This window comes from Notolepis coatsorum (assembly GCF_963971535.1).
Source record: "Notolepis coatsorum genome assembly, chromosome: 6".
NCBI lineage: Eukaryota > Metazoa > Chordata > Actinopteri > Aulopiformes > Paralepididae > Notolepis > Notolepis coatsorum.
This window is the reverse complement of record NC_140170.1, coordinates 66148610-66176214: the sequence shown is the minus strand read 5'-3', so window position 1 is coordinate 66176214 and position 27605 is coordinate 66148610. Positions and strand designations below refer to the sequence as shown.

Genomic DNA, 27605 nt, shown 5'->3' with positions numbered 1-27605 from the left:
TAGGGGGAGGGAAGCCGTGGGTGGGAAACTGGCGTTGTGGACAGCGACGCCTACAGGTCAGGTCTGGGCGCTTGCTCAGTGGAGGCAGGACTTGAGGAAGGCAGCGTGACCTCCCATGCGTTACACTTCACCAATGAGAGCCCTCGCTGCCAGGTGAGAAGAGAGCCACTGGCTGTCGCCGCACGTGTCGGAGGAAGCGTGCGGATACTTCAGGGTTCCCTTGTACCGACCAGTAGGAGAACATGCGCACAACAACCAGGTAGGGGAGGGGGGGAATTGGCATAACGACTAAATTGGGACGGGGAGAAAACAGAGAATCGGAGAAAGAGAGACAAAAAAATAAAAGTGTGTATATTTGTTGCAGATGTTTTCCATTGGGGACATCATTTGCAGTTGAAAAACATAATATATCACAATATTACCATATCATGACTCTAGTATTGTGATAATATCGCACTGTGGGGCCTCTGGTGATTCCCACCCCTAGTGCACACAGACACTGCATGTCTACAAAATCCATTTCAGTTGTTCATAACGTTTTATCACATACCAAGAGATGCACATACAGTGTCATGACCAGTTTTATGACAACTGTTACTCATGGTTTTGTTCCTGATCATTCAAAAGCTATTTCAGGAAATAGAGATGGCCTTGTCGTTTATGAAGCCTCTTCAGACTGAGCTCGTGGTTGTTCAAAGGTGGATGCTGGATGGCTGTAGTTGAATTGGTCATAATGTTTTATTGTTGGGACAGAGTCTCCCTACAACAACCACTGTTAACTTTTGTGACAATTTTATCTCTTGAAACCCCAGATACAATTATAGAAAATGCCCACAGCTTTACTCAACGTGAAAGATTACAACATAGATGATACAGAAGAAATGGGTTATAGCGGCACGGTGGTGTAGTGGTTAACACTGTCGCCTCACAGCAAGAAGGTCCAGGGTTCGTTTCCCGCTTGGGGACCAGGTTTCCGCAATGCCAGGTACCCAGGTGGGGGATCTCCCAGGCCTTTCTGTGTCGAGTTTGCATGTTCTCCCCGTGCTTGCAAGGGTTCCCCTCCCGATAAGATAAACCCAATGGAAAAACATGCAGATCGCTAACGCTGTCGCGTCCCTGACGAAGACGGGCAGGAGCACTTGGATTGGTCCCCGGGCGCGGTACCTTGCCGACGCCCTGTCTGCACCCGGCTGCCCTTGGGGGGGAAGGACGACTCAATCGCATCGGCGACCCTGAGAAAGACAATTGCATGCGTGTGTATTCCTGAGTCTTTCTTGGTGTTGAAACGGTATTGTGAACTCTGATTCACATTTGTTATGTTATTTCTTCTCGTTACAAAACTAGCCGTTCCTCCGGTCCAGACGCTACTTCCTGTTGACAAATACCAAACGAAACAACTGACCTCCTACAATCTGTGTATCTATTCCTACTCCCACGAAATGTCATAGGGATTTTGCTGCAGTACACAATACCTGCTTTGTATAACTGTTTCGAGTTCGCTCTGAACTAGGAAAAACGTCTTCCAACACCTGGAATGCCCTCCGACTGACTGAAGGTTCTTCCTTCTCTTGCTGCATTTAAAAGTATGATCTCCGACCACTGTGTGTCAACATGTTTGTAGTTTATTCTTATTTATTGCCTATACTGTATGTATGAAATTGCTGATGAACTGTTGTCTCGCTTTGTAAGCTCGTCGTCGCTGTTAATGAAGGGTAACCTCTGCGTTTCACGAGTTTAAATGGCGGTTTGAAATGAAATAACATTAACACCGTAATTAAACTTGACTCACAGTGCCTTGTTTGTTATCTCTAGGGGATCTGCACAGGGAAGTACCACGCAGCAGTGATGACTAACAGTGAGCAGTGGGAGACGGCCTGTGTGCGCGCTGGCCGCAGCAGCGGGGACATGGCTCACCCTCTGGTCTACTGCCCAGAGCTGCACTTCAGCGAGTTCACCTCCGCTGTGGCCGACATGAAGAACTCTGTGGCAGTAAGTGCAGGACTGCAATGAGAACCGCATTCTATACAGTACAACGAAAAGAGGTCTGGCATCCAACCAGAGTGCAAATGTAACAGTGAAGTGCAATAGTAATGTACAGGTGATTTAAGCTGGGTATAAGATATATAAATTAGTAGTACAGAGTGTGGTGCTAATCGGATGCATGTACAGAGTTGTAGTATTAATATGTACAGTGATACAGGTATAAAGACACTATGGTAGTAAGTCATACTTGTAAATAGTAAGAGTAGGTAAGGGATATGTACATATATAGATATAGTATCTATAGATATAGTATCTACAGATATGTAAAAAGGATGTACAGACGGGTGTGGATACAGTATATACGGTGTGTGCAGTAAATATAAATATTGCATAACCTTTTGACTTCACAACAGTTTTTTGAAAGACATGCACTTCTGTACTGCAACTTGAGAGAAGTTGGTATGAGGAACTCTATAATGCCCAGATATTTCAATGACAAAAGAAAAACATAAAATGTCTGACATTGTGAAAAAAGTAGACTATAAAAACTAGAAGAACTATAGAAACTAGGCGTATCACTTCAAGGGAGAATGAGCAAGAAAAGTAGAAGTGTGCTAAGAGGTAAAAGTGAAGTGAGACAACATCCCAGCAGAGCTTAATATTCTCTTTCACACTAAAGAAAAGAGCGGGAACAAAGTCATTACATTTGGGGGTGCATGTGTAAACAAAAGAGTTTAGCTTTCTTCTTTAACCACTTAAGATAAGAAAGCAGGATGCCAGATGATTACCAAGATAGCAATCATTGGTGTGAAAACCTAAATCGTAAATTAACCTTAACTGAAACTCAACAGACTGGGAGAGAGACGGTCCACTCTTTAACATCACAGACGAAGCATGTGTAAAATAAAAAGGCAAAATTACACACAATGTATAAATGATTATGGATATGATATAAAACATAATTATGTTATCGTCAGATGTGTGGTGTTTTTAAATCTTGTTGCATTTTTTTAACAGAAGGTATGTTGGTGTAAAATTATACTAAAGCTCTTTGATGTCCATCCCCCTGGATATAGCTGAATAACACCGTGGCTGTGCTCAGAGAGGCTGCTCTAAACACTTGTAACAAATCAAATGATACATCTGAAGCTGAAGAAATCATACTCATGACATTAACATTCCACAATAAGCTATTCATGACTGAACCTAATTGTACTGGATCTTTAAGTTGCTTTAAATTCAGATGCTACAGCAAATAAAAGCATGCCATTCAGCTGGCTTTCACAGGCATAGGCCCTAGAACTCTTCATTTATTACTTTGTGTTAACATTTGCAGTTTAATAATCTGGTAATGGGACAAATCTACATTTTCCCAAGTGAAGAGATCTCATATGAACACTAGATGTACACAACTCAAAGAGACACAAGGGTTAGCACACACAAGGGCTACACTTAATCAGGTGCAAGCCTTTATATCAAAACTTTATATCAAAAAGTCTATCGGAATATTAATGTATTCAAAGAAACCCACACAAACATTCTCCAGCATTTGGTACAACCATGTTGTCCACCGTGGGAAGGACAGTGGTACTCTACAGTATATATTATCAGTGGTCCAAGTTATTTGGTTAATAGTAGTATCTCTCAACTTACCTAATAAAGCTATGCCATGTCGTTTTGGCAGAGAAATTGAACCCTCAGGAAAGAATTTAGTTTTTCCTAATAATGGCATTTAGTTAGACTAGAATAACTTTTCCACATGATTGTTCAGTTTGAAAGGTTGGAGTATTGACTCCTTTTTCCCCCTCCCAAAACGACAGGGTGGTACTTAGTAATGAATGCGGTCAGTGACTCGGTCATGTTCTGCTGCGTCACAGAGGTCTCTGTTTGTCTTGTGTTTGTCTCAGGACCGGGAGAACGCCACAAGCTCCTGCGCAGGCCTGTTCATCGGCTCCCACCTGGGCTTCGACTGGCCTGGGGTCTGGGTCCATGTGGACATCGCGCATCCTGTCAATGCTGTGAGTGCCTGGGTCTTTTATGGTCATAACTATGGTCTTATGGTCATGCATCAGAATCGGAAAAGTCTTTATTGCCAAGTGAGCTTGCACATACAAGAATAGAATATATACCGTAACAGGGCGGCTGGGTGGCGCAGCGGACATTGCACTCGTCACCAACGCAAGAGTACTTTCTGCTGATATACATCGGACCGGCACATCTGGGTACTTTGGCTTTTTTCCCCGCGGCGGCACCTACTTCTAGGGAAAACACGGACACTGTTCCTATTGACCACCATTGTATTTGGCCTGTATATAAAAACTGTGGGCAGAACGCTTACATTGTTTGGTTAATTTTTTTTAGTGCATCACGTTAAGTTGAGCAGTTACTTCGTTCGCACCATTGTGAAAAGTTAGGTTTGATCCGTTTATTTTCTGTCCCATTTCCCCAAAATATCCTCATTTCCCTACCTGGACATTTAATATTACACATGTGAAACTCCAGGTGACTTAAAACCAAGAGGTTATGACTATTTCTGGGCAATGATGGTCTTCAGTGTGATTTATGTGTTTTGTCCTAAAGTTGTAGTTTATGAACAAACTCCATCTGATCCCTGTTTATTCCCCGAGTTGTGGCGATCAAAATTCAGTGCAATTGACATATTGCCGGTCTGATATATCACATTCATGCTCCCAGGTGATTTGGATTGACTTTACAGCTGCAAATCCATGGGCTGTTCAAAGAAATTCAAAAGTTATATGGTTCTTCAGTGCAAGGGTTCAATTGACCTAGTTTGGTTATTATTATAATATAATATCTTTAAAATCTCTTCCCAGGGGGAGCGTGCCACTGGTTTCGGGGTTGCTTTGCTCATGGCTCTGTTCGGTCAAGCGTCGGACGATCCCATGCTGAACCAGATCTCTCCCCTGGGCGTGGCCAGTCCCGCCTCAGGAGATGGGATGGAGCGGGAGTACTGCAAGAGGAGGAGACTGGTCTGAGACACGACCTGGTCTGGTCTACTACTCCACCACAAAACAACCCCCCCCCCTATTGTCCCGGGCCGTGTTTTATAGACTATAATTAGATTTGATTGTGTTTCGTAGGTAATTGACTGAATTTGAATTGAATATCCTAGATGGTGAAGGATTTGGAAGGTAATTGGTGTGTTGATATCAGGCGTGTTACTACTGTGATGGTCGAAGAAATACCAGCCCCTCTTCGTTTGATCCTGCACTTAACCCTTTCACTACCACACTACCCTTGCACTGCGACAATACAGAAGGTTAACCCTTTCACAACCACACTACAGAAGGTTAACCTTTTCACTACCTGTTAACCGTCTGTAGTGGTAGTGAAAGGTTAACCTTCTGTAGTGTGGTAGTGAAGGGGTTAATGCACTGATCACCCTTTTTTTTTTTTTTTTTTTTTTTTTTTTTTAAGATACAATTGACTTTGACATCTGAAAAGAGCAGGTAGTTCGTCTTAATCACACATTCGTACCTATGAGCTAACCGGCTGGTTTTCAATTATATTTCAAGTATTGAAATAATTTACCATATTCACATGGGCGGCCATTTTGCTCGATGTCACGCTCAGGTTGGGTTCCTTTACACCCTATTCCTACACAAACTGGCCGCTGTGTGAGTGGTCAATGGTTATTGTTGGTAAATGTTCAACATTTCCACATACACATGTATGCACTTGAAGGCATGGCTATTAAGGGTTTGACCTCCTGAAATGAAACGATGTCTTAAAAAAATAAATTCCACTGCATCAACGCAACTATTGTAAGTTGATACTTTATGTAACTCAAGGATGATTCTTTTTTAATGTTTTCTGTTTCGGTCTTGCTTACTCACAGCAAATAGGCTTTGGACACGGTCTTAGATTTGTAGCCATAGCTTTTCCACTGATGCCAAACTTGTTATTCTGGACATTGTGGAAAATGACGGATCTGAAAAATAAAGGTTGATCTTCAGTAGCCTATCTGTGCTCTTGTGTATTCATCTTCTAATCTATACAGTACAGGGCTTTCTCCAGGAGTTTCGAACAAGATGGTGGTGAGTTGCAACTTAGGCCCTAGGGGGTGGTCCCCCTCCCCCATCTGCAAGGCAAATAAAATGCAATAAAGAAAGCCATTTGCTATAATTTCCTGCAACTTAAAAGCATAATTTCAATAAAATAGCAAACACATGGGTAAGTTTCAATTAATAATTTAAGTACAGTGTATAAGGTAGCACAATACTGTTTCTAAACTGGCCCCCAAGCTTAAACTGCATAATAAATTAATCCAAAAAATATATATATATATATATATTTTTAAGCACATGGTGGTGCCTTGTAGTGGCTAGGTGCCCTGAAATGCTAGTTGCACAGGATGCAGAAGGTGTTTCATTGATAAGGGCCCCACCACTACTGCTTAAAATAGTCTAGATAAGATAAGATATTCCTTTATTGATCCCCTTGGGGAAATTCAGGGACTGATTAACTACCATAACAAAGTCGGTGGAGGGACGATGTAGCCTGCTGTATGATGTACAATTCCCACAGTTAACCTGATATGGATGTAAATTCCCTCAAATTAAAGCTGAAAGTCATTGTTCCATTTCAAATCTAATGTTTTAGAGCCAAATACAAAAACAAGACTAGTTAAAGGTAGTGTTTTTTTTGTTTGTTAAAATAAGTCGTCTACATGTTAAAATAGAGGCTCTACATTCTGACAGCACATCACTGATATAGTGTTAGTCAGCAACATGGGTCTCCCTCTGCTCTTCAATAAACACAATTAGATCCCGTTCTCACTTTATTCAATCAGGAGAGAGAGCTCTACACTGCAAAAATGGTCTGACAAAAATAAGAAATAATCAAATGATCTGCTGGGAATTTTGGTATGTGAAACAAGTATATCTGGGGTTCTTCTCTCTCATAGGATAAAGTGGGAAGGGATGCCAGATAATTTATTTTCTGTTTAACTGCAGGGCAGTGTGGCTCTGGTCCCATGCGAAATGGACTCACAAGTTTGCACAATGTCAATGATATGTGTAAGATAATAGATTTCACTATTTCCACTTGTATGTTAAATGTTACACTAGCACGGAGATGCACTTTTAAAATCTTCTGGGGTGGAGAGTATTTTTTCAGACAGGAGGGGTGCTGAGAGGGCAGCCAGAGATCTCGCTTGAAATGTAAATAAAGTATGTATCAACCACAGGAAAATAGTACATTATTATATTACGTAAAAGTAATATAGGTTTGCCCAAAGAGTCCTAAGAGTACTGTCTCCCTCTGCAAATGGGAGACACGGGAGGGAAGACTCCAGAGGGATTTACCACCAGACCAGTGAGGGTACAGATGATTCAAACGCAAATAGATCAGGCGGATGAGGGATGATCATGTTCCTAACAACAATATTGTTTTGTACGGTCCTCAGGACCTATTGACCACTACACCAGCTCTGGGCAGTGGGCGGTATCCAGTGTCATAAACACGTAATATTCATGTGACACGCACCGGGTTCCCGTTTCTGGTGAACCCGCCCGGCTCACGAGCTACATCTGTGTACTTATACAACCGATGTACAGTCGTCTCGTTTTAGTTGTTCCAGCGAATGTTAGTGGTTGTTGGCGTCGTGTATCCAGCAGCTCGAGCGTAAACAAAAAGGCAACGTTCCAGGCTCGCGAGCAGCAACCCCGACAACGAGGTCTTTGATTGATTGATTGATTTGTCCACATGGCGGCGCGAGCCCTTATTCTGTTGTTTATGTTCGTTTCGTCTGCGGTTTGTGCCGGACTCCGCTTCAACCAGAGTGAAGCTTGCTACCGTCCCCAGCCAAGGAAGCCCATCTTCGGAATAAAGTGAGATTGTTGTTCTTAATGTTAATAGTAGCTTGTATAACGTAGTTAGCGTAACCGTCTAACGGAAATACTGTACACCTCTACGGTAGCCTCGTTCGTGACTGCTGAGGATACAGTCACTGGCTCGACCTAACTAGCCATGGGAACATTCACTCTGAAGCACTGGTTATTTACGAACTGTTCGTTCTAAATTTATCACAGAGAAGTGTCAAATGTACTCACAGTTGCACGAGGGTTTCACACACAAAAGCGGGGAGGTTTGAAAACTCGGCGTTGCTAATAAACATTTTAAATGTATTTGTATAAACTGGTCAACACTGCTCAAAACGGCTGTATTTCCGTATTTGGCTGCCTGGTGCGCATGCGCATCATGCACCCAAAGCCGGAAATAATGCAGTGTTGACCAGTTTTTTAAAAATATTTAAAATGTTTATTAGCAACGCCGAGCTTTCAAACCTCCCCGGTTTTGTGTGTGAAACCCTCGTGCAACTGTGAGTACCTTTGACACTTCTCTGTGATAAATTTAGAACGAACAGTTCGTAAATAACAGTGCTTCAGAGAATGTTCCCATGGCTAGTTAGGTCGAGCAAGTGACTGCTGTATCATCAGCACTCACGAAAGGGTCTGATTGATTGATTGATTGAAAACTTTATTAACAGATTGCTGAATGGGTACAGTACAGTACAGCTCAATACACACAATTGTTAAGGGGATGCAGACCAGAGAAAGACTTTCGTCTTGTTTACAAATTACATCAGGGTCCCCCTCTAGTCTCTACGGTATCTTGAAACGGTACAAACTGAGATTGCTTTATTCAAAAATCATGTTTCTGCCAGTTCAACGTTCAAAATTGGTCACGTGACATGTAGTGTCTCTGGATGCAAAATATCCAAGTGGAAAAAAAGGTTCTCCACAAAATGTGCAGCTCTGTGGGTTAATAGGGTTAAGGACGCAGGCATGTTGACGTTAAATAAACGGACTTACGTGCTTTACTTAAAGACCAGTCGTGTACGTTTTAAACGTAACGTGTTTTGTAACAATCTGGTAAAACCAAATAAAATAACATGATCGTCGGTTACTCGCTACCCAACTTGACTGGTTACGTTTATTTGGTTTATTTATATATATAATGTATAATTGTATATAGCTATATATATCTAATTATGGTCTATATATATGTAAACAACGTGTCTATAATATCACATTTGATAACTACATATTAATCTTAAAATCACGAGGTGTCACAGCATAAGGAAGTAAACTCATGGCTCAAGATGATGACGGTGCAATATTTCTGTTTATTGTGTTGCTCCGCTTTCTAACAGAGCCCAGTACTGTATGCGTGATTTTCTTTCCGCAGCCTATGGATGAGAAGACACTCTGATTGGCTAGCCGTGTACAGCGAAGACCCTCTCTGATTGGTTTAGCGCCGAAGGGTCTCTTCCGCCTTGTACATATATTCGCTGCTTCGAAGTGGTTATGCTTTGGCCCTCTTTCGAAGTGGGTTATGCTTAGAGTTAAGGTTAATAGGCTAGGGGAAAGAAAATCGTGCATACTGTAGACATCAGACCGGCATATCCGGCTACTTTGCAAGGAAGTTAATAAAGAAGGAAGAGGCATCACGTCAGAATACCAGCGTTCTATAGAGGGGTTCCCAAAGTTTTCAGGCCGCGACCCCCGAAATAGAGTGTCAGAGAGCCGCGACCCCCACCATTATAGGAGGTAAAAAATAAATTATAATTTTTTTTTTTATAGATGGAAATGTATGGTTGAAACAAGCAAATGTTCAAACGCACACACACTAATAAGCATTGGAGGCTTTTAACCAGGGCCGGACTGGGGAAATCATTCAGGCCAGGAAATATAGTGCAAAATATAGCCCCAGTCAGGCCACTTTTTAAGCGGGGGGTCCCCCACCAGGACATTTTTTGTTACAAAGACTTCATTTCCTGCATTCTGGTGCAGGACTTTTTTTATTTGTACCCTTTAAATGCCAGTGTTTGTGATGGCATCACAAATTATTGTTAAAAAAACATATGTGTTATTAGCAACAACACTGATTTTGATGGATTTTCAGTTTTTTTGTAATGTCAGATTGAAAAAAATAGTATTTTATTCCCTTTTGTGTGTGTGTGTGTGAGAGAGAGAGAGAGAGAGAGATAGTTCTCCAACTTGTGTGAGTTGCAGTGATCTCCTGGTTGTTCCCCACCTAGGTTATCTAACTATTGCGCTGCTGCAATTAGAAACACTGGCCTGGCCTTAAAGATTTTGCCCAATCCACTTTCAGTTCCGCGTTCGGGATCCGCAATCTGATTGGCCACTGACGTTTCTCTCAGCGCCAATCGCGTTACGCCTAGTTCTGCCTCTAACCCTAACTCAACCCTAACCCTAACCGTAAAACCCTAACCCAGTTGAAAGTGACTGAAAACGTACCGCACTGAGAACTAGGCGTAACGCGATTGGCGCTGAGAGAAACGTCAGTGGCCAATCAGATCGTGGATCCCGAACGCGGAACTGAAAGTGGGTTGGGAACTTGGGCAAAATCTTTACGCGGCCTGGCCTGCTTCTAAGTTCAGTGGCCTGACTGCAAATTTTTTTTTTTTTTTTTTTTTTTTTTTTATCATCTGGCGACCCCTCCGCGGCTGCTCCCCCCCATTGCCCATTTCTAAATCGTCTCGTTTAAAACAAATAAAGCATTAACAGTGCTTATTCATCCACAATTTAGCTCAACATGAAAATATTCGCAATTAATCATAAAAAAAATCGACAAATTTTATTTCAACCAAAATGCTTAAACAATAATGTTAGTGATAGAAGGGAACTCATTTTGTGCAAAAATGGAAAGCTTTTCAATTTCCATGCGGCAGAATTGTTACAATAGCCGATAATCCATTTTCCCAAAGATAAATCCCCATTCTGCAATCTGTTATGTTATGGAAATGTTATAAAATTTCAATCAGTCATAAACGAGGAGATAGCTCAGCTGAGATCGCTCAACTCAATGTTGGGCTGCTGGGCGAACTGATGACTGTTTATCCACTTGGCACCAATGTGCGTTAACGGCACGCGCTACACAGTAACGTAATGACCCTTCCTTATTTTATAGTTTCCTTTGGATTTTTTACGGTTGCGCAAACTTGGGGGAGAACACACACACACACGTGCCTATTGATCACCATTGTATTTAACCTGTATAAAAGCTGCCGGCAGAACCCCCTTTGGGTCATTTATTGAAATTAGCTTTTTTTTTGTAAACTGAAGATTATATTATGTGAATAAAAAAAATATATGATCTCCACCTTGGCTTGTTGCACACATGTTATGAAATGGTCTACTATACAAGTTTTCCAATTCACTGTCAGTAATTAATTATGCACCACTGTGGCTACTGGCACCTGAATTATGCAACATTATTTGGCTATTTTGAACAATACCAGCTGCAAGAATAATAATGTTATAATGATGAAAATTCACACATTTGGGCAATATACAGGGACATGCCAACAAAACTTTCCCGATCAGCTTCATCACATGCTCGATTTCTCAGGGTATATTCCTGCTTTTGTTTCGGTTTGCATTCAAACCTCAAACGAACCGCTCCAGAGTTCACTCGGACCGAGACCACCCCAAACAGGACCGGGCTGGGATTGCTTGGTGCGGACCTGAGCTCGATTACTGTGTTCACACCAACCCAAAGCGCCACCGGAGTAAACGCTCCAGGGTTCAATTCAACCGGACTAAACAAGGCTGGTGTGTGAGCATGTGTGTGACACTCAGCATGAGATTTGATATATTTAACCTAATATATTTAAAGCGCATGACTTTATTGAAATGCGGGACATTTTTCTTCTGTGATTGATTGATTGAACATTTTATTAACAGATTGCAGAATGGGTACAATACAGTACGGCTCAATACAAAACAACTGTTGTGGGACAAAGGGCTAAGATCACAAATCAGGAAGTTTGGTCACCCTACTTACATAGTTTGAAAGGTTTGTTTTGTTAGCGCATTATGTTAAGTCAAGCAGTTACTTTACAACACTGAGCGTTCGCACCATTGTGAAAAGATAGGTTTGATCCTTTTTCAGGCTCATTTCCCCAGTCAGCTGCATGATATTTCCTTAATATTTCCCCACCTGGACATTTAATGTTACGATTATCTGTGTGCGCACTGCGCACGACACAATAAATGTAAATATACACTATTACTTTTACACAACCAATCCTGCATATCTTTGTATAATTTTTGTAAGTCCTACATCTTTATCTTTTCCGCTGACAACTGACACCCTGATGAAGGGATGGGGCTGTGTGCTTTCTCTTTGATTTAGATAAGCAGCCAACACAAATAAATCACAGATTGTATCAAGGCAGAGGTTGGCGTGTAGGCTTAATTAGATTGCACTGTGGGCACCTCCCTTCACTGGTGTTTCGTCAAGTTAGGCCCACGACACATCGGGAAGGCTCACCCGTTAGTTTCAGAGTCCCAGAACCCCCATGCTAGCTCCCCTTTTCCATGATATCCAAACTGTAAGGAAATGTGTGTTGAGTAGCCTACAGTGTATCAATTTTGGATGTGTTGCCTATACAAAGATTTCTCAAAAGGTCTACAATATCAGAACTCATTCAAGTTCAAGTTCCATAAGGTACATGTACATTACAGTGAAATGCTTGGTTCTGTATGAGCCCCCTGAGATTGTGCTTCATACAGTAAAGAAAAAGGAAAATATACAAACTAAAGTACAAAATGCTAACTTTTTCAAAGCAAAAATTAGGTAGGGATTTAATGCAAATCTTTTACCGTAGTAATAAATAGATAGAAATCTGGTGTAGTGTTAAGGTGAATGTTTAAAGTGAGGCATGTGGATGTGTGTGCATTTGTGCAATGAATGTAGATGCATAATAGAGATACATTTTTAGATCATGTTGCAAATGTCAAATCACCACATGCCGGACACCTGCCACACCAGCACAGGGATACCAGGGGTAATATGAGTAGTTTACCAGGGGTAATATGAGTACAGTTTACCAGGAGTAATATGAGTACAGTTTACCAGGGGTAATACGAGTAGAGTTTACCAAGGGTAATACCAGTAGAGTTTACCAGGGGTAATACCAGTAGAGTTTACCAGGAGTAATATGAGTAGTTTACCAGGGGTAATACGAGTAGAGTTTACCAGGAGTAATACGAGTAGAGTTTACCAGGAGTAATACGAGTAGAGTTTACCAGGAGTAATATGAGTAGTTTACCAGGGGTAATATGAGTAGTTTACCAAGGGTAATATGAGTAGTTTACCAGGAGTAATATGAGTAGTTTACCAGGAGTAATATGAGTAGTTTACCAAGGGTAATATGAGTAGTTTACCAGGAGTAATATGAGTAGAGTTTAGCAGGGGTAATATGAGTAGAGTTTAGCAGGGGTAATGAGTACAGTTTACCAAGGGTAATATGAGTAGTTTACCAAGGGTAATATGAGTAGAGTTTAGCAGGGGTAATATGAGTAGAGTTTAGCAGGGGTAATGAGTACAGTTTACCAGGGGTAATATGAGTAGAGTTTACCTGGGAAAACATCACATGTCTCACTGGGTTATTATCGTCTCCTGATAGGACCACCGCTCGTCCTCACGAGTACCTGGATGTTGCTGAGCTGCCCACGTCATGGGACTGGAGGAACATCAATGGCACCAACTACGTCAGCACCACCCGTAATCAGCACATCCCACAGTACTGTGGGTCCTGCTGGGCCCATGGCAGCACCAGCGCATTTGCAGGTATGACCCATCCGACTCCTATGAGATAAGGTACTGTGGCGAAGATAAGGTGATGTAAGCAAAAACGTGCAGAGGGGAGAGTCACTGTATGTCGTGGTGATGTCCAGGGACCAGTGTGCTGCGATCACAGGAATGAGGCCATAGATCAGCACAACATATGCCAATAAACCACCATGTGGCATAATCCAGTTTTATGGTCCTCCACCAACAAGTTCCTGATGCAATAGGCCCTTTTCACAGTGGTCATTTTGACATGCCATCACATGGCGATTGTTTGGTGTGACGTTTCCTGTTAAATGTGACAAACATGACTCATGGTTTCTGTCCTCGTGCTTTCTCTCTCGCTCTCACTCTCTCACGCTTTCTCTTGCTTTCTCTCAAGTATTAAAGAAGGCACATTATAGCACACTTGAGTAGGACTTCTTGGATCAGTCAATCAATCAAGGGGAATAAGAGACAAACACACTTGTCCTCTTTTGTTTATACTTGATCCACATAATTTGCTCCCTCTTCAGATCGCATCAACATCATGCGTAAAGGGGCGTGGCCCTCTGCGTACCTGTCTGTGCAGAACGTGATAGACTGCGGCTATGCCGGCAGCTGCCACGGAGGAGACCACACTGGGGTCTGGGAATACGCCAACACGCACGGCATCCCGGATGAAACCTGCAACAACTACCAGGCTAAAGACCAGAGTGAGTATTCATCATTCAGCGGCTGCGATGAGACATCTTGAGGCGGTGCAAACGCATGCAAAAGTGGCAAAGCAGGGGATCGGAACGAGAGGCAACAACACAGCTTTGCTCTTACTAGGTTGGATAAGATCCAAAAGAAGTTTGTCATCCAACCAGAGTGCAAATGTGACAGTAAAGTGCAATAGTAATATACAATGTACACTGTACACTTGTACAGGTGATTAAACGGGGTATAAAATATATAAATTAGTACTACTGAGTAATGGTGCTAATCAGATGTATCAATCAATAAAATTTATTTATATAGCACATTTAGACATGACACTTGTCAACCAAAGTGCTTCACATAGCTAAGAACAAAGAAAAGTATAGAATAAACAGAAAAAAACAACCAACAGATAGACAAGGAAACAAAACAACATGTCAACAAGCAAGGCAAGAGTCAAAGTGAGTCAGGGAAGGCCAGGCGATATAGGTGGGTTTTGATTTAAAAGACTCGATGGAGGGGGCAGCTTTAATGGACATGGGGATGCTGTTCCAGAGGTCAGGCTGCGACCGCAAAAACACGCCCTCCCCTAGACTTGAAATTAGACCTCCGGGTTAAGAGACCATTATCAGCCGATCTGAGAGCTCTTGACGTTGGTATAGGGGGTGAGGAGGTCTGCTAGGTAAGCAGGGGCCTTACCATGTATGTAGAGTTGTATTAATATGTACAGTGATACAGGTATAAAGACACTATGGTAGTAAGTCATGATACAGGCCAGCAGCGTAACTAGTAAGGGATATGTACAGATATATAGTATCTACAGATAGTTAAAAAGGATTATATGCAGGTATGTACAGACGGATGTGGATAGATATATATATATATACAGTAAGAATACATATATATGGTATATACAGCATTATTGTACATGCTATCATACAGGGCTATATGGGTTATATGCAGGTGTATAAGTAGGTATAAAGAAGGATTATATGCAGGTATATTCACAGATATGGATATTGATGTTATACAGAGTTTTATGGGTAGACTATAGTATGAGGTAGGTAGTTAGTTATTATTGTGATTACTATGATCACAGTGTACGGCAGTTGTAGACGGTGAGAGCAGATCTAGCAGCGCAGGTCGAGGTAAAGAGCCGTGCGCTACGACTTAAAAACAATGTTCAACTTGAGAGAGAAATTCACGTGCCTCTGTAAAATAAACATGGGCATACTCTTCACAATGAATATGAAACAACATGCTATAAACGCTCTGTAGACTGAACGTTGAATAGGTGACATTTGGAAGTGGCCGTTTACGTGAATGTCGACCGCGCTGGCGTTGAGTTCTGTGTTTTCACGCTGGTTTCACAGTGAGGAGAGTAGAGTGAGGCTGAATCTCTCTTGGCGTTACTGTCTGGACATATTGTAGAGTCATAGACAATACAGAGGGTCCAAGCCAAGGCACTCTTAATTAGTCCAGTTAAAGACCTTCGGGCGACAGTGGCTCAGGAGGTAGAGCAGTCGTCTGGTAATCGGAGAAGGTTCCCGGTTCGATTCCGGCTCCTCCCGGCAGTATGTCGAAGTGTCCTTGAGCAAGACACTTAACCCCTTTATTGCTCCCGATGAGCAGGTCAGCATCTTGCATGGTCGCCTCCGCCGTCAGTGTGTGAATGTGAGGAACAAATTGGTAAAGCGCTTTGGATAAAAGCTGCTATATAAATGCACCATTTACCATTTAACCTAAATATAGATCTCCCTACCATGATCTACCCCCTCCCCCTCCTAAGTGTTCTTTATTTGAAGTAATGACCATAATCTCTTGTACGGTGAGAATGAGTTTTCCGGGGGTTGGAGGAGCCGTCGTGACGTAGTCCTTGTTCCTCTTGGCAGAGTGCAAACCCTTCAACGAGTGTGGGACCTGCACCACCTTCGGGAAGTGCAACGTAATAAAGAACTACACGCTGTGGAAGGTTGGAGACTACGGAGCCGTGAACGGGAGGGAGAAGATGATGGCCGAGCTCTACGCCAACGGACCCATCAGGTTGTGACACGTAGCATAAATAAATACCCTAGTGAACTTGCAAATAAAGAAACGAGTCGATAATAATAGAATGTGATCATAATAATAAACAAATTAATTCAAATTCTTTATTGCAACATATAATATAACCAATATATACAGACCCTTATCTGCACCTTTGTTTACACTGTTTATTTTTCTTGTTTTTATATTCAGTTAATTATATTGTTTTTATTTATACGTCTTTCTACCATTACCCTGCTCATACCTATACCTCCCCTCCCCCCTGCTGCTATGACGCCCCAAAGGGGATCAATAAAGGAATATCTTATCTTGTGAAAATAAAATCATAAAAAGGTGTAGATATTGTGTTGTGCAAATGTCCATGTGTGAAATGTCTATAATTCAAAGTCCATAATTGACTTGGATATCGTAATGTTATTTATTTATATGTACAGCACTTTGGTGCAACTACAGTTGTTTTTAAATGTGCTTTACTTACTTAATTATTCTCCCCCTCCCCCACAGTTGTGGAATCATGGCCACAGATAAGCTGGACGCCTACACTGGGGGCGTTTACTCCGAGTACATTGAAACTCCATACATCAACCACATCGTGTCGGTGGCAGGCTGGGGAGTCAAGGACGGCGTGGAATACTGGATTGTGCGCAACTCCTGGGGAGAGCCATGGGTGAGTCCTCATCCCACCAGACACTCCACCAGGTGGAGAGGATGCTGTTAGAATGTTGGTGGAGTGTACAAGCCATCACCATAAATTGGGGCGGCTAGGTGGCACAGTGGGCAAGGCGCTCGCCACCAAAGCAGGAGATGCTGGGTTCGAGCCCAGCTCTCGGCGTTGCTACCAGCTTGGCTGGTCATTCATACTAATACAATTGGCAGTATTAGGGGGTGGGAAGCTGGTGGGTGGGGATCGGACGTTGTGGACAGCGACTCCTACAGGTCGGTTGGTGCGCCTGTGCAGTAGAATCAGGAAGTATCGGGGGCAGCGTGAGCCTCCCACGCAGACCCTCGCCGCTGAGAGATCACGCTGTGCAGGTGAAAAGATGCGACGGCTGCCTCCTCAAGTACCGGAGGGGACACATGATGCAAGGCTTCGTCCACATTGCAGCCGGCTTGTGGGAGGCATGGCCTAACAACGTTCGAGACAGGGGAGGGTAGAATTGGACAATACGAAATTGGGGAAAAATGGGGAGAAAAAGTAGATAAAAAAAAGAAAAAAATCCATCACCATAAATTATATTCATACTAGGCTTTTAAAAGACTCAGCAGAAGAAACTGCATGCATTAACACTTTTATTCCCATTTTTGTCTTTCTATAAGGGAGGGATCAGGGGGTCTTTAGGGGGAGACAGCAGGCCAACAGTAGATCTTTAGGGGGAGACAGCAGGTCAACTGTAGATCTTTAGGGGGAGACAGCAGGTCAACAGTAGATGCTCTTTAGGGGGAAACAGCAGGTCAACAGTAGATGATCTTTAGGGGGAGACAGCAGGTCAACAGTAGATGATCTTTAGGGGGAGATAGCAGGCCAACAGTAGATCTTTAGGGGGAGACAGCAGGTCAACAGTAGATGATCTTTAGGGGGAGACAGCAGGTCAACAGTAGATGATCTTTAGGGGGAGACAGCAGGTCAACAGTAGATGATCTTTAGGGGGAGACAGCAGGTCAACAGTAGATGATCTTTAGGGGGAGACAGCAGGTCAACAGTAGATGATCTTTAGGGGGAGACAGCAGGTCAACAGTAGATCTTTAGGGGGAGACAGCAGGTCAACAGTAGATGCTCTTTAGGGGGAGACAGCAGGTCAACAGTAGATGCTCTTTAGGGGGAGACAGCAGGTCAACAGTAGATCTTTAGGGGGAGACAGCAGGTCAACAGTAGATGCTCTTTAGGGGGAAACAGCAGGTCAACAGTAGATGCTCTTTAGGGGGAGATAGCAGGCCAACAGTAGATCTTTAGGGGGAGATAGCAGGTCAACAGTAGATATGTAGGGAGAGATAGCAGGTCAACAGTAGATCTTTAGGGGAAGACAGCAGTAGAGGCAACATAGAGGTGGTGACATCATCTGAAAGCTGGGAACCTGGAGATTAATTTGAGATGCAGCTCAACATCTGTAATAGACATTGTGTTTTGGTCAGGCGCCTATTGAGAAATGTAGAGTTCAGAGTGTATAAGGGCTTAGGACACTGTGATCAAAATGTATGATGGCCATTCTCATGCTCAGTTGTCTCATAAATTGTGGCAGCAAGCTTTGGGTTGATATCGTTTGTTGCACAGATTTGGTGCAAATGTAAAAACTTTTGACCACTCGAGAATTGATAAACCTGGTAGAAAGTCCCTCCATGATACGACATTAAGACACCAAAGGGCTAGATCCACAAAGAATGGATTGCACGGAGCAAGTTGCACCCTTACTTATAATTCATTATGAATTGAAAATGGGGGACCCTGATGTAAACAAGACTAAAGTCTTTCTCTGGTCTGCCTCCCTGTATTGAGCCGTACTGTATTGTACCCATTCTGCAATCTGTTAATAAAATGTTCATTCAATCAATCACCGTGCAGATTGATTGATTGAATGAAAGTTTTATTAACAGATTGCAGAATGGGTACAATACAGTACGGCTCAATACACACAATTGTTAAGGGGATGCAGACCAGAGAAAGACTTTTGTCTTGTTTACATCAGGGTCCCCCATTTTCAATTCATAATTAATTGTAAGTAAGGGTGCAACTTGCTCCGTGCAATCCATTCTTTGTGGATCTAGCCCCAAGACCTTCAGGAAGGCCATAGAAAAATGCATGCTCTGATTTTTGTATCAAAATCCCCTGTAAGAATTGCATTTTTCGGACCCCAGTATGCAGAAATATTCAAATACACCATTTTTACAACACATTATGCTGCATGGGATTAGCATAAAGTGGGCATGTCTGTAAAGGGGAGACTCTCCTAAATCTGGAGCATTCTTTAGCCCCCTCCCTGACAAGCTAGCATGACATGGTTGGTACCAATGGATTCAATGGAGGTCGTCTAGTTTCATATGGCATCAGTATCTTGGCTCTCTTTAAAACTCAGGGTTAATGCTGGCTCACATTGGGTGACACCCCCCTCATCTCATTCCCCACCATTAAAAAAAATAAAACAATAAAAATTCACCATTCCCTCTGCTTCCTAGAAATGTCGCCCCAGCTCGCTTGATCAAAGTTCATATTTGTCCTACTTTGACCTGCAAATTCTCGTGACTCCAATGTGAGAGCAGCTTAGAGGATTTCAAGCTGCTGAGCAGCAGTGCATGTGATTGAACTTCAAGCCGCATCATATCGTATGGGACATTTTCTGCCCCACCATGTGAGGGGATTTGGCCAGACAGCAACACTGGTGTCCTACAGTAGCTCATTAGGAACACAGTACACTGATGTGTCCTAGCTCTGAGAAAAACTGCAACACTGGTGTCAAGCAATAGCTCTGAGGAACACAGTACACTGATGTGTCCTAGCTCTGAGAAAAACAGTACTGGTGTCCTGCAATAGCTCTGAGGAACACAGTACACTGATGTGTCCTAGCTCTAAGGAACACAATACATACATTGATGTGTCCTACAGTAGCTCTAAGGAAAACAGTACATTGATGTGTCCTAGCTCTTGGGAAAACAGTACATTGACATGTCCTACAGTAGCTCTTGGGAACACAGTACACTGATTAACAGGCCCTTTTACGTCTGACAAACTGTAAAAGTCAGCTGACTTTCTGACTGTCCATGCTGACAGTGCAGTTTGGTTTGGCTGGTTTCCTGAAGTTAGATTAGCAGCTTTCAGGTCTTTTACTTCATACGGATTCTCTCTCCTCCGCAGGGTGAGAAAGGCTGGCTCAGGATCGTGACCAGTGCCTATAAGGGAGGGAGTGGAAGCTCGTATAACTTGGCCCTGGAGGAAGACTGCATGTACGGAGACCCACTCGTACCCAAGTCCTACTTGTAGGAGACCGACCTCCAGGAGAGCCGTGTTCAACACGTCTGCCTCTGTCTGGACCACAGGGCTGTGATTTTACACTGTTTTCTCAATCAAATGTCATTATGAATTCTCAGGCAGAGTTGCATTTTATAATAATTAGCACCATGTACAAAATCTAGAAAAGGGAATTACATGATAAGTCAAGATTTTTTGGGTTTAGATTGTTGCAGTTGTTTTTTTGGATGTATTATTGCTTGTCAAAGTTTTATAACTTACAGATATGTAGCATCACAATACATAGTTAAAGTAAGAAAGGGGGTCAAATAATTGATAGGAAAATTGGGTCCCACTCAGCTGTTCTTAGTGAAGGAAGGAATCTTTCACATGGAATTGCTCAACACGATCCATCAAAGGGGGTTCAAATCTCCAGCTCAGAACACTTTCAGATGGGCTTCCAGGTTGTGTTGAATGTTTGTGTGGAACCTGTTTATTTCACTGCTGTGATATTTTTTTTTATCATAATGCAGAGATTCTGACTTTTTTCAATGTCGACAACCTCAAAGAAAATGGATGCACAACATTATGAGGAATATTTAGCTCTTGAACGTCTGACGAACCACAAGCTAAGGTTAGGAAAAAGGCTAAATGATACGTTTTTATGGGGATCCTCTGGCTCACTTCGAAAAGCACAGTTTATCTTACAGATGCAACTATTTCTGGCGAGACTGAGAGGTTCTGATCCAGTCAATTGAAATGGGATTTCTATATACTCCACACGGATACTGTGCTCAGCCAAAGAAGGGTTCCTTTCCGTTAAGTATTCCTTTGTATTACTGGACTGAGTTATTGCACTAAAGTTTAACCCTGACAATGTTAAAGGGACAAATCTAAACTGATCATTCACACATAAAATCCTGTATGATGTGCCTTCACTGCATGTGCAATCAATTATATTGTCAAGTATTAACCTTTTGTTTCTGCACCACTATCGACGATGTCAATTCTACAATAAAGTGCCAAATCAGGAAAAGGCACTTTTGTCATTTTATTACAAAACTGTAAATGAACTGAACGCAAAGTCAAATCGTCATCGAGAAACACATGAAGCACATTTGCGTTATCATTGCCATAACTTTCGTTTTCATTCATAATGTTTAGCCTACTTATGAACTCACAAAAGCTGTTTTTTCTGTAGAATACATACACATGACCAAGTTGATGACCATAATGAAGAAGTTGTTCTGAAATTATCAGGACACAAATGAAGGATATCAGAATCTGTCCAGGGCTCTGTTTCCCAATGGTATTGTACATTTTTAAGGCACGTCAGACTGTTGTTATTTTGGAAGATAGCAAAATATCACTTGTTTAACATCATTACATTAAACTTGTTTCGGCTGATGCACACAGAATAGGTCAACGCTCACGAATCACAAATTGTAAGTAGCCAAGTAATGAAGTGTAAGGAATGACAATACAATGTTTAAGCAAACGTCCTTAAAACACGTAAAATCTGCCAGTGCAGTAAGCAAATGTGGCTTGGCAGGAAATGTATTTTCTGTTTACTGCAGAGTGGAAGAACTGAGAGGCCCATGTTACTGACCAAACACTCTTATCAGTGATGGCTGTCGGAACGTAGAGCTATTTAACAGAACCACTTGCAGCACCTTTAAGAACTAGAAAAGGACATTTGGGCGGGATAGCGTTTTTGTAATAAGTCTAAGTGACTGTACAGTAGGACCGGTGAGGGGAGATGCAGCCATGAGGACATGTCCTCAGTCAACGGTGGGCAGTAGGGAGGGACTGCCCTGCTGGTTGATGTGGTGTAGACCGTCCCAATGCTGGGGGTGTCAGAGAAGAAGGAAGCCACAGCCAGGCCGACACAGGAAGTACCAAGCGTCCAGAAGAAGCCACAGCCAGGCTGACACAGGAAGTACGAAGAGCCACAGCCAGGCCGACACAGGAAGTACCAAGCGTCCAGAAGAAGCCACAGCCAGGCTGACACAGGAAGTACGAAGAGCCACAGCCAGGCCGACAGGAAGTACCAAGCGTCCAGATGCTAAAGTTACTAAACCATCTCAAGCTGTGAGGCTGAACCTTCGCTTGGGAGGTCCTGTAGAAAGTGCCGTTTTCTTTCTAGCGATGTAGCAAAGCATTACAGGTTTAGAATTGTAAGCCGGTACCTCCTGGCTCGGTCATTCGTCCCTACAGACACGACGGGCGGCGTTTTCCGTTCTGTTGCAACGGCGACTCCTACTGGTCAGTTGGGGAGGGGATCTGGAGGATGGTGTGAACCTCTGTGCGTGTTACGCTCTCCCAGTGAAACTCCTCGCTGTCAGGTGAAAAGAAGCGGCTGGTGACTCCACATGTATCAGAGGAGGCGTGTGGCAGTCTACATCCTCCCCAGGCCGACACTTGGGTAGTAGGGCTGTACCGAATATTCTAATTATTATTTTCTTCACAGTTGCAGATAAAGATTAGGCTACACTATTATAGTATATGACTCGTCATAACATTTTTAATAAAACATTTGTCATAAATGATGTAGCCAGGGTTGCATCCGCTTGGCGCTCCATCAAGACGTCACCATCACTTTCGTACCAACCGTGCCCTTATTGGATTACCGTAATTCCTCTAATAGTAACCGGGTCTCAAATACAAGCCGGGTCTCTATTAATGGCCGGGTTCGCGCTTGAGCTAAGCAATTATAAGCCGGCCTCCTAATACAAGCCGGGTTACTAATATACTGAGCTAGTTACTTGATTTCACTTTGAAAACGTTGAAATGACCAGTGACCACCTGTAATTGCACTGTTTACTATTTCATACAGTACTTGGTTTCAATAAATGAACCCAGTACATTTTACTGGGTTCAAACTGACACAAAATGTTGATTTATTTATTATGATCCGTTTGAAAATTTGAAATATAGGCCTCCCTCTTATACAGGCCTCCTCCTAATACAAGCCTGGTACCCGCTACAGTTGAAACAAATACAAGCCGGGGTTATTATTAGAGGAATTACGGTATTTATGTTGACGAAAATGATGAGGTATATTCATTAAAAAAAGTTGATTTAATAAAAAGAATAAAGACAAATTTAATCAGATTAATCACTATTCAAATTGAGGATTTTGTTTGAGTATATAAAAAAAAAGAAATAATCAATGATTAAGTCATAAAATATGACAACAGACATTCGAAGCTTCATTCGAAAACTTCAATAGAAGCTTCGAATGTAAAAAAAATTACATTCGGTACAGCCCTATAGGGTAGTCTACATCCTCCCCAGGCCGACAGTAGGGTAGTCTACATCCTCCCCAGACCGACAGTAGGGTAGTCTACATCCTCCCCAGGCCGACAGTAGGGTAGTCTACATCCTCCCCAGACCGACAGTAGGGTAGTCTACATCCTCCCCAGACCGACAGGGTAGTCTACACCCTCCCCAGGCCGACAGTAGGGTAGTCTACACCCTCCCCAGACAGACAGTAGGGTAGTCTACACCCTCCCCAGGCCTACACCCTCCCCAGACAGACAGTAGGGTAGTCTACACCCTCCCCAGACCGACAGGGTAGTCTACATCCTCCCCAGACAGACAGTAGGGTAGTCTACACCCTCCCCAGACAGACAGTAGGGTAGTCTACACCCTCCCCAGACAGACAGTAGGGTAGTCTACATCCTCCCCAGGCCGACAGTAGGGTAGTCTACATCCTCCCCAGACCGACAGGGTAGTCTACATTAGGGCTGGGCGATATAACGATAACGATAAATATCGCGATATATTTTAATAATCGATATCGAATATCGAAATTAAAAAAAAATCGTTTTTTTTTTTTTACCTGCAACAGGGCAGTTTTAAAACCAGAGACAGTGGACAGACTTGTCTTTCTTGCCTGCAACTTAAAGTAATGGCTTTGCTTGTCCAAATGACAATACTGACCAAATTCAGATTTATTTTTCTCTTGTCCATTTATTTTGTTTGCTTTCTAATTTAAAATACATTTTGAAACCGTCTGTACACAGTAGGCTATGTGTGCTAGCAGAACTAGACTCCAGTCACGAGTCACAGTGCACATGTGCGGTGGTTTGTCCACCAAAAAAGCGCCAAAAGATCGAAAATAAACTAGCAGAGCCAGAACTGTTCAACTCCTCTGGAGCCACAGCCAGCAGAGAAGCCGGTTTACTTTAGCTTTTAAACCAGCTACAGCCTGAGAACTGGAGTGTGAGGGGATGTAACACTAAAGATGGCGGCAATGACAAAGAATTGCTGCAAAATAAACATACATCTGTTGTTAAAAAAAAAAAAAAAAATGTATATCGAGAAATAAAATAAAATTATCATATCGTTATCGCGATATGATTTTTTTCCATATCGCCCAGCCCTAGTCTACATCCTCCCCAGACTGACAGTAGGGTAGTCTACACCCTCCCCAGACAGACAGTAGGGTAGTCTACACCCTCCCCAGGCCTACACCCTCCCCAGACAGACAGTAGGGTAGTCTACATCCTCCCCAGACAGACAGTAGGGTAGTCTACATCCTCCACATGCCGACAGTAGGGTAGTCTACATCCTCCCCAGACAGACAGTAGGGTAGTCTACATCCTCCCCATGCCGACAGTAGGGTAGTCTACACCCTCCCCAGACAGACAGTAGGGTAGTCTACACCCTCCCCAGACAGACAGTAGGGTAGTCTACACCCTCCCCAGGCCGACAGTAGGGTAGTCTACATCCTCCCCAGGCCGACAGTAGGGTAGTCTACACCCACCCCAGGCCGACAGTAGGGTAGTCTACATCCTCCCCAGACAGACAGTAGGGTAGTCTACATCCTCCCCAGACAGACAGTAGGGTAGTCTACATCCTCCCCAGACAGACAGTAGGGTAGTCTACATCCTCCCCAGGCCGACAGTAGGGTAGTCTACATCCTCCCCAGACAGACAGTAGGGTAGTCTACATCCTCCCCAGACAGTAGGGTAGTCTACACCCTCCCCAGGCAGACAGTACGGTAGTTACACCCTCCACAGACGGACGCATGGAGGTAAGGGGGGCTGCAGGGCTCTGGGGCCGGAGAAAGAAGGTAGGCAGCCCGGCTAGTCGTCTGGATGGAAGATGACTTGAACAAACAACAGCTGAGTGCCTGGTGACAATGGAAGATTTACTGCATGTTAGAATGAAAATGTACAGGATCAGGCTGTGGCTGTGATGTAGACCTGAACATTAGTCTCTGCCTCATGACTCCATGCTGGCGGACCTACAGCCTTGATGACCAGTGGGTTCTGGGAGCCGGTTCTGCAAGGCGAGGGAGATCGAGACCGTTGGGTTCAAGAGTTCAGGTGTTTTGGAAAGAGATAAAAAGGAGATATCGTTCTATAGTTTCCGACAGAAAAGCTAAAAGCTTGCCTTCTTGAGTGGAGACGTACAGCCTGAAGTCAGAGGGAAGTAGATGGATGGTAGCAGTAGGAAGTAGATGGATGGTAGCAGTAGGAAGTAGATGGATGGTAGCAGTAGGAAGTAGATGGATGGTAGCAGTAGGAAGTAGATGGATGGTAGCAGTAGGAAGTAGATGGATGGTAGCAGTAGGAAGTAGATGGATGGTAGCAGTAGGAAGTAGATGGATGGTAGCAGTAGGAAGTAGATGGATGGTAGCAGTGAAAGGTGTGAAATGGCCAGTACACAGTCAGTTGGAAGCAGTCAAACAACCCAGAACTAAAACAAGAAAACACAACAGCTCAAATCCGCTCGCTTCAAAATCCCCCCCTGATCTGCTACTCACAATAGATTTACTATCACTAAACACTTTTTTTTTTTATTAACTGAACACTTATAATTAACTGAACACTTATTATCAGCTGTGAACATAGCTTGAAAGTCTTGAGTTTGTCGTGCATGGGGCCAGACAGGGCCGTCAAACAGACCGGGGGGGGGGGGGGGGGGGGGTCTGGCATCGTGTAGTTCCTTGAGCACCTCCACTATTTGCATTCTTCATATGGAATGATGAAGGATGCGAGTCTCCTCCTCCTCCTCCTCGTCGTGGTCAGACTCCGGGGAGAATCTCTTTATCCAGGGTGTTTCTCCAGCCGTGCATAACGGTCCTTCTAGGATCAATTGATCATGATGAAGTTCGACTTGCAGTGAGCTGGAAAAACAAGAGAGAGAATTACATGAGCGGTCAGGGTTCTACTTCCTGCACATTTCTACTAATGAAACTCCACGTCGTTTCCGTGGCGTACGTCAGTTTTCACGATATCGGTCAGCTCATTTGAATGTCTGGTTTCAATTTCAAGTTTTGTTTTATTCGTCACATATAAGGTACATTACAGTGAAATGCTTGGCCCCCTAAGATTGTGCTTCATACAGTAAAAAATGCAACAAAATGCAAAATGAGTTAGAGATGTGGTTGTCTCTACAGCATCCATCACTTGGGATAGATTTTTCATTTGGATTACAATTCCTAACCAGCTCTACCTGAATCAATTGATATTAATCACCTGACCGGTTAGAAAGAAATAATAATTATACATCTTAAATACATATTTCTGTCATTTGAATGTCAGGTGTAAATGGGGTCTTCGCTATGCAAGTGGTTTTGACTTTAGAAAATGAGACGTAGATAAAAACGGACCTATGAACTCTGCGACGGGGTCGTGTTCTCCCTCTGTTCGGATTGTGCCCGCGATGCTGTCGTTCTCCAGGATGGGCAAGAAGAGCTGCACAAAATCTGACGTGTAGGGAGGCGCGATGACATCCAGCACCTGCAGAGGAGCACCAGCGAGACATCTGGTACAACTGATACAATCCAAAACATTCACTTCTATCCACGTCTTACGTCTTTAGCCAAAAACCTTTTTTAATCAATGTACTGCAGGAATATGTAAATATCCCAAGATCTACATGCACATGATGTCCCACAGGGAGATTAAACTTCCATGTCGAAATATATCGACGTCAGGCCAGGACAAAGTGACAAGCAACCTTCAATATTTGACCGGTCCAAACTAGTTTTCAGACTATAAAACAACCTCTGAATGATGCTTATTTAAGCTACAAAGTTTCTTGCACTTGGCTGGTGACTTGAGTTAATTTCCCGCCCTGATTAGAATTTGGTATTTAGACCTGATTTTTATTTTAATTTTTTTTATCATTTCTTTTCTTTTTTTAGCAATTATCGCTTTATTCTACTGGGCAGTCCAGTAGAGAGAGAGAGAGAGAGAGAGGTGAAACGGGAGACAGAGTGGGGGGAAGACATTCGACAAATAACGACCGGGTCGGCCGTGCCGCGACTCAGCGTGTTATGTGGTTCGCCACTGGGGCGCCCGACCTGAAATCTTAA

At 43.1% G+C, this 27605-nt stretch overlaps 3 protein-coding genes across 3 annotated transcripts in view; 2 read left to right on the top strand and 1 right to left on the bottom strand.

Annotated features, from left to right (window-relative positions):
• The window catches only part of npepl1 (aminopeptidase like 1), a 28126-nt gene extending 22730 nt beyond the window's left edge, over positions 1-5396 (top strand). The window contains exons 10-12 of the mRNA XM_084316194.1: positions 1813-1989; positions 3891-4001; positions 4818-5396. Of these exons, the coding sequence (XP_084172320.1) occupies positions 1813-1989; positions 3891-4001; positions 4818-4979 (450 nt within the window). The 3' untranslated portion in view covers positions 4980-5396. The remainder of the gene's footprint in view (positions 1-1812; positions 1990-3890; positions 4002-4817) is intronic.
• A 2014-nt stretch (positions 5397-7410) lies between these two features.
• Positions 7411-20907, top strand: ctsz (cathepsin Z). The gene is made up of 6 exons (XM_084316418.1): positions 7411-7835; positions 13445-13608; positions 14124-14303; positions 16182-16332; positions 16840-17002; positions 20180-20907. The coding sequence occupies exons 1-6, from the start codon at positions 7711-7713 to the stop codon at positions 20303-20305; spliced, it is 909 nt and encodes a 302-aa protein (XP_084172544.1). The 5' UTR covers positions 7411-7710; the 3' UTR covers positions 20306-20907.
• Positions 20908-23869: 2962 nt separating this feature from the next.
• nelfcd (negative elongation factor complex member C/D) overlaps positions 23870-27605 on the bottom strand; it is a 58443-nt gene continuing 54707 nt past the window's right edge. Inside the window, exons 14-15 of the mRNA XM_084316199.1 lie at positions 26898-27027; positions 23870-26411 (exon numbers count right to left, since the gene is read on the bottom strand). Of these exons, the coding sequence (XP_084172325.1) occupies positions 26377-26411; positions 26898-27027 (165 nt within the window). The 3' untranslated portion in view covers positions 23870-26376. The remainder of the gene's footprint in view (positions 26412-26897; positions 27028-27605) is intronic.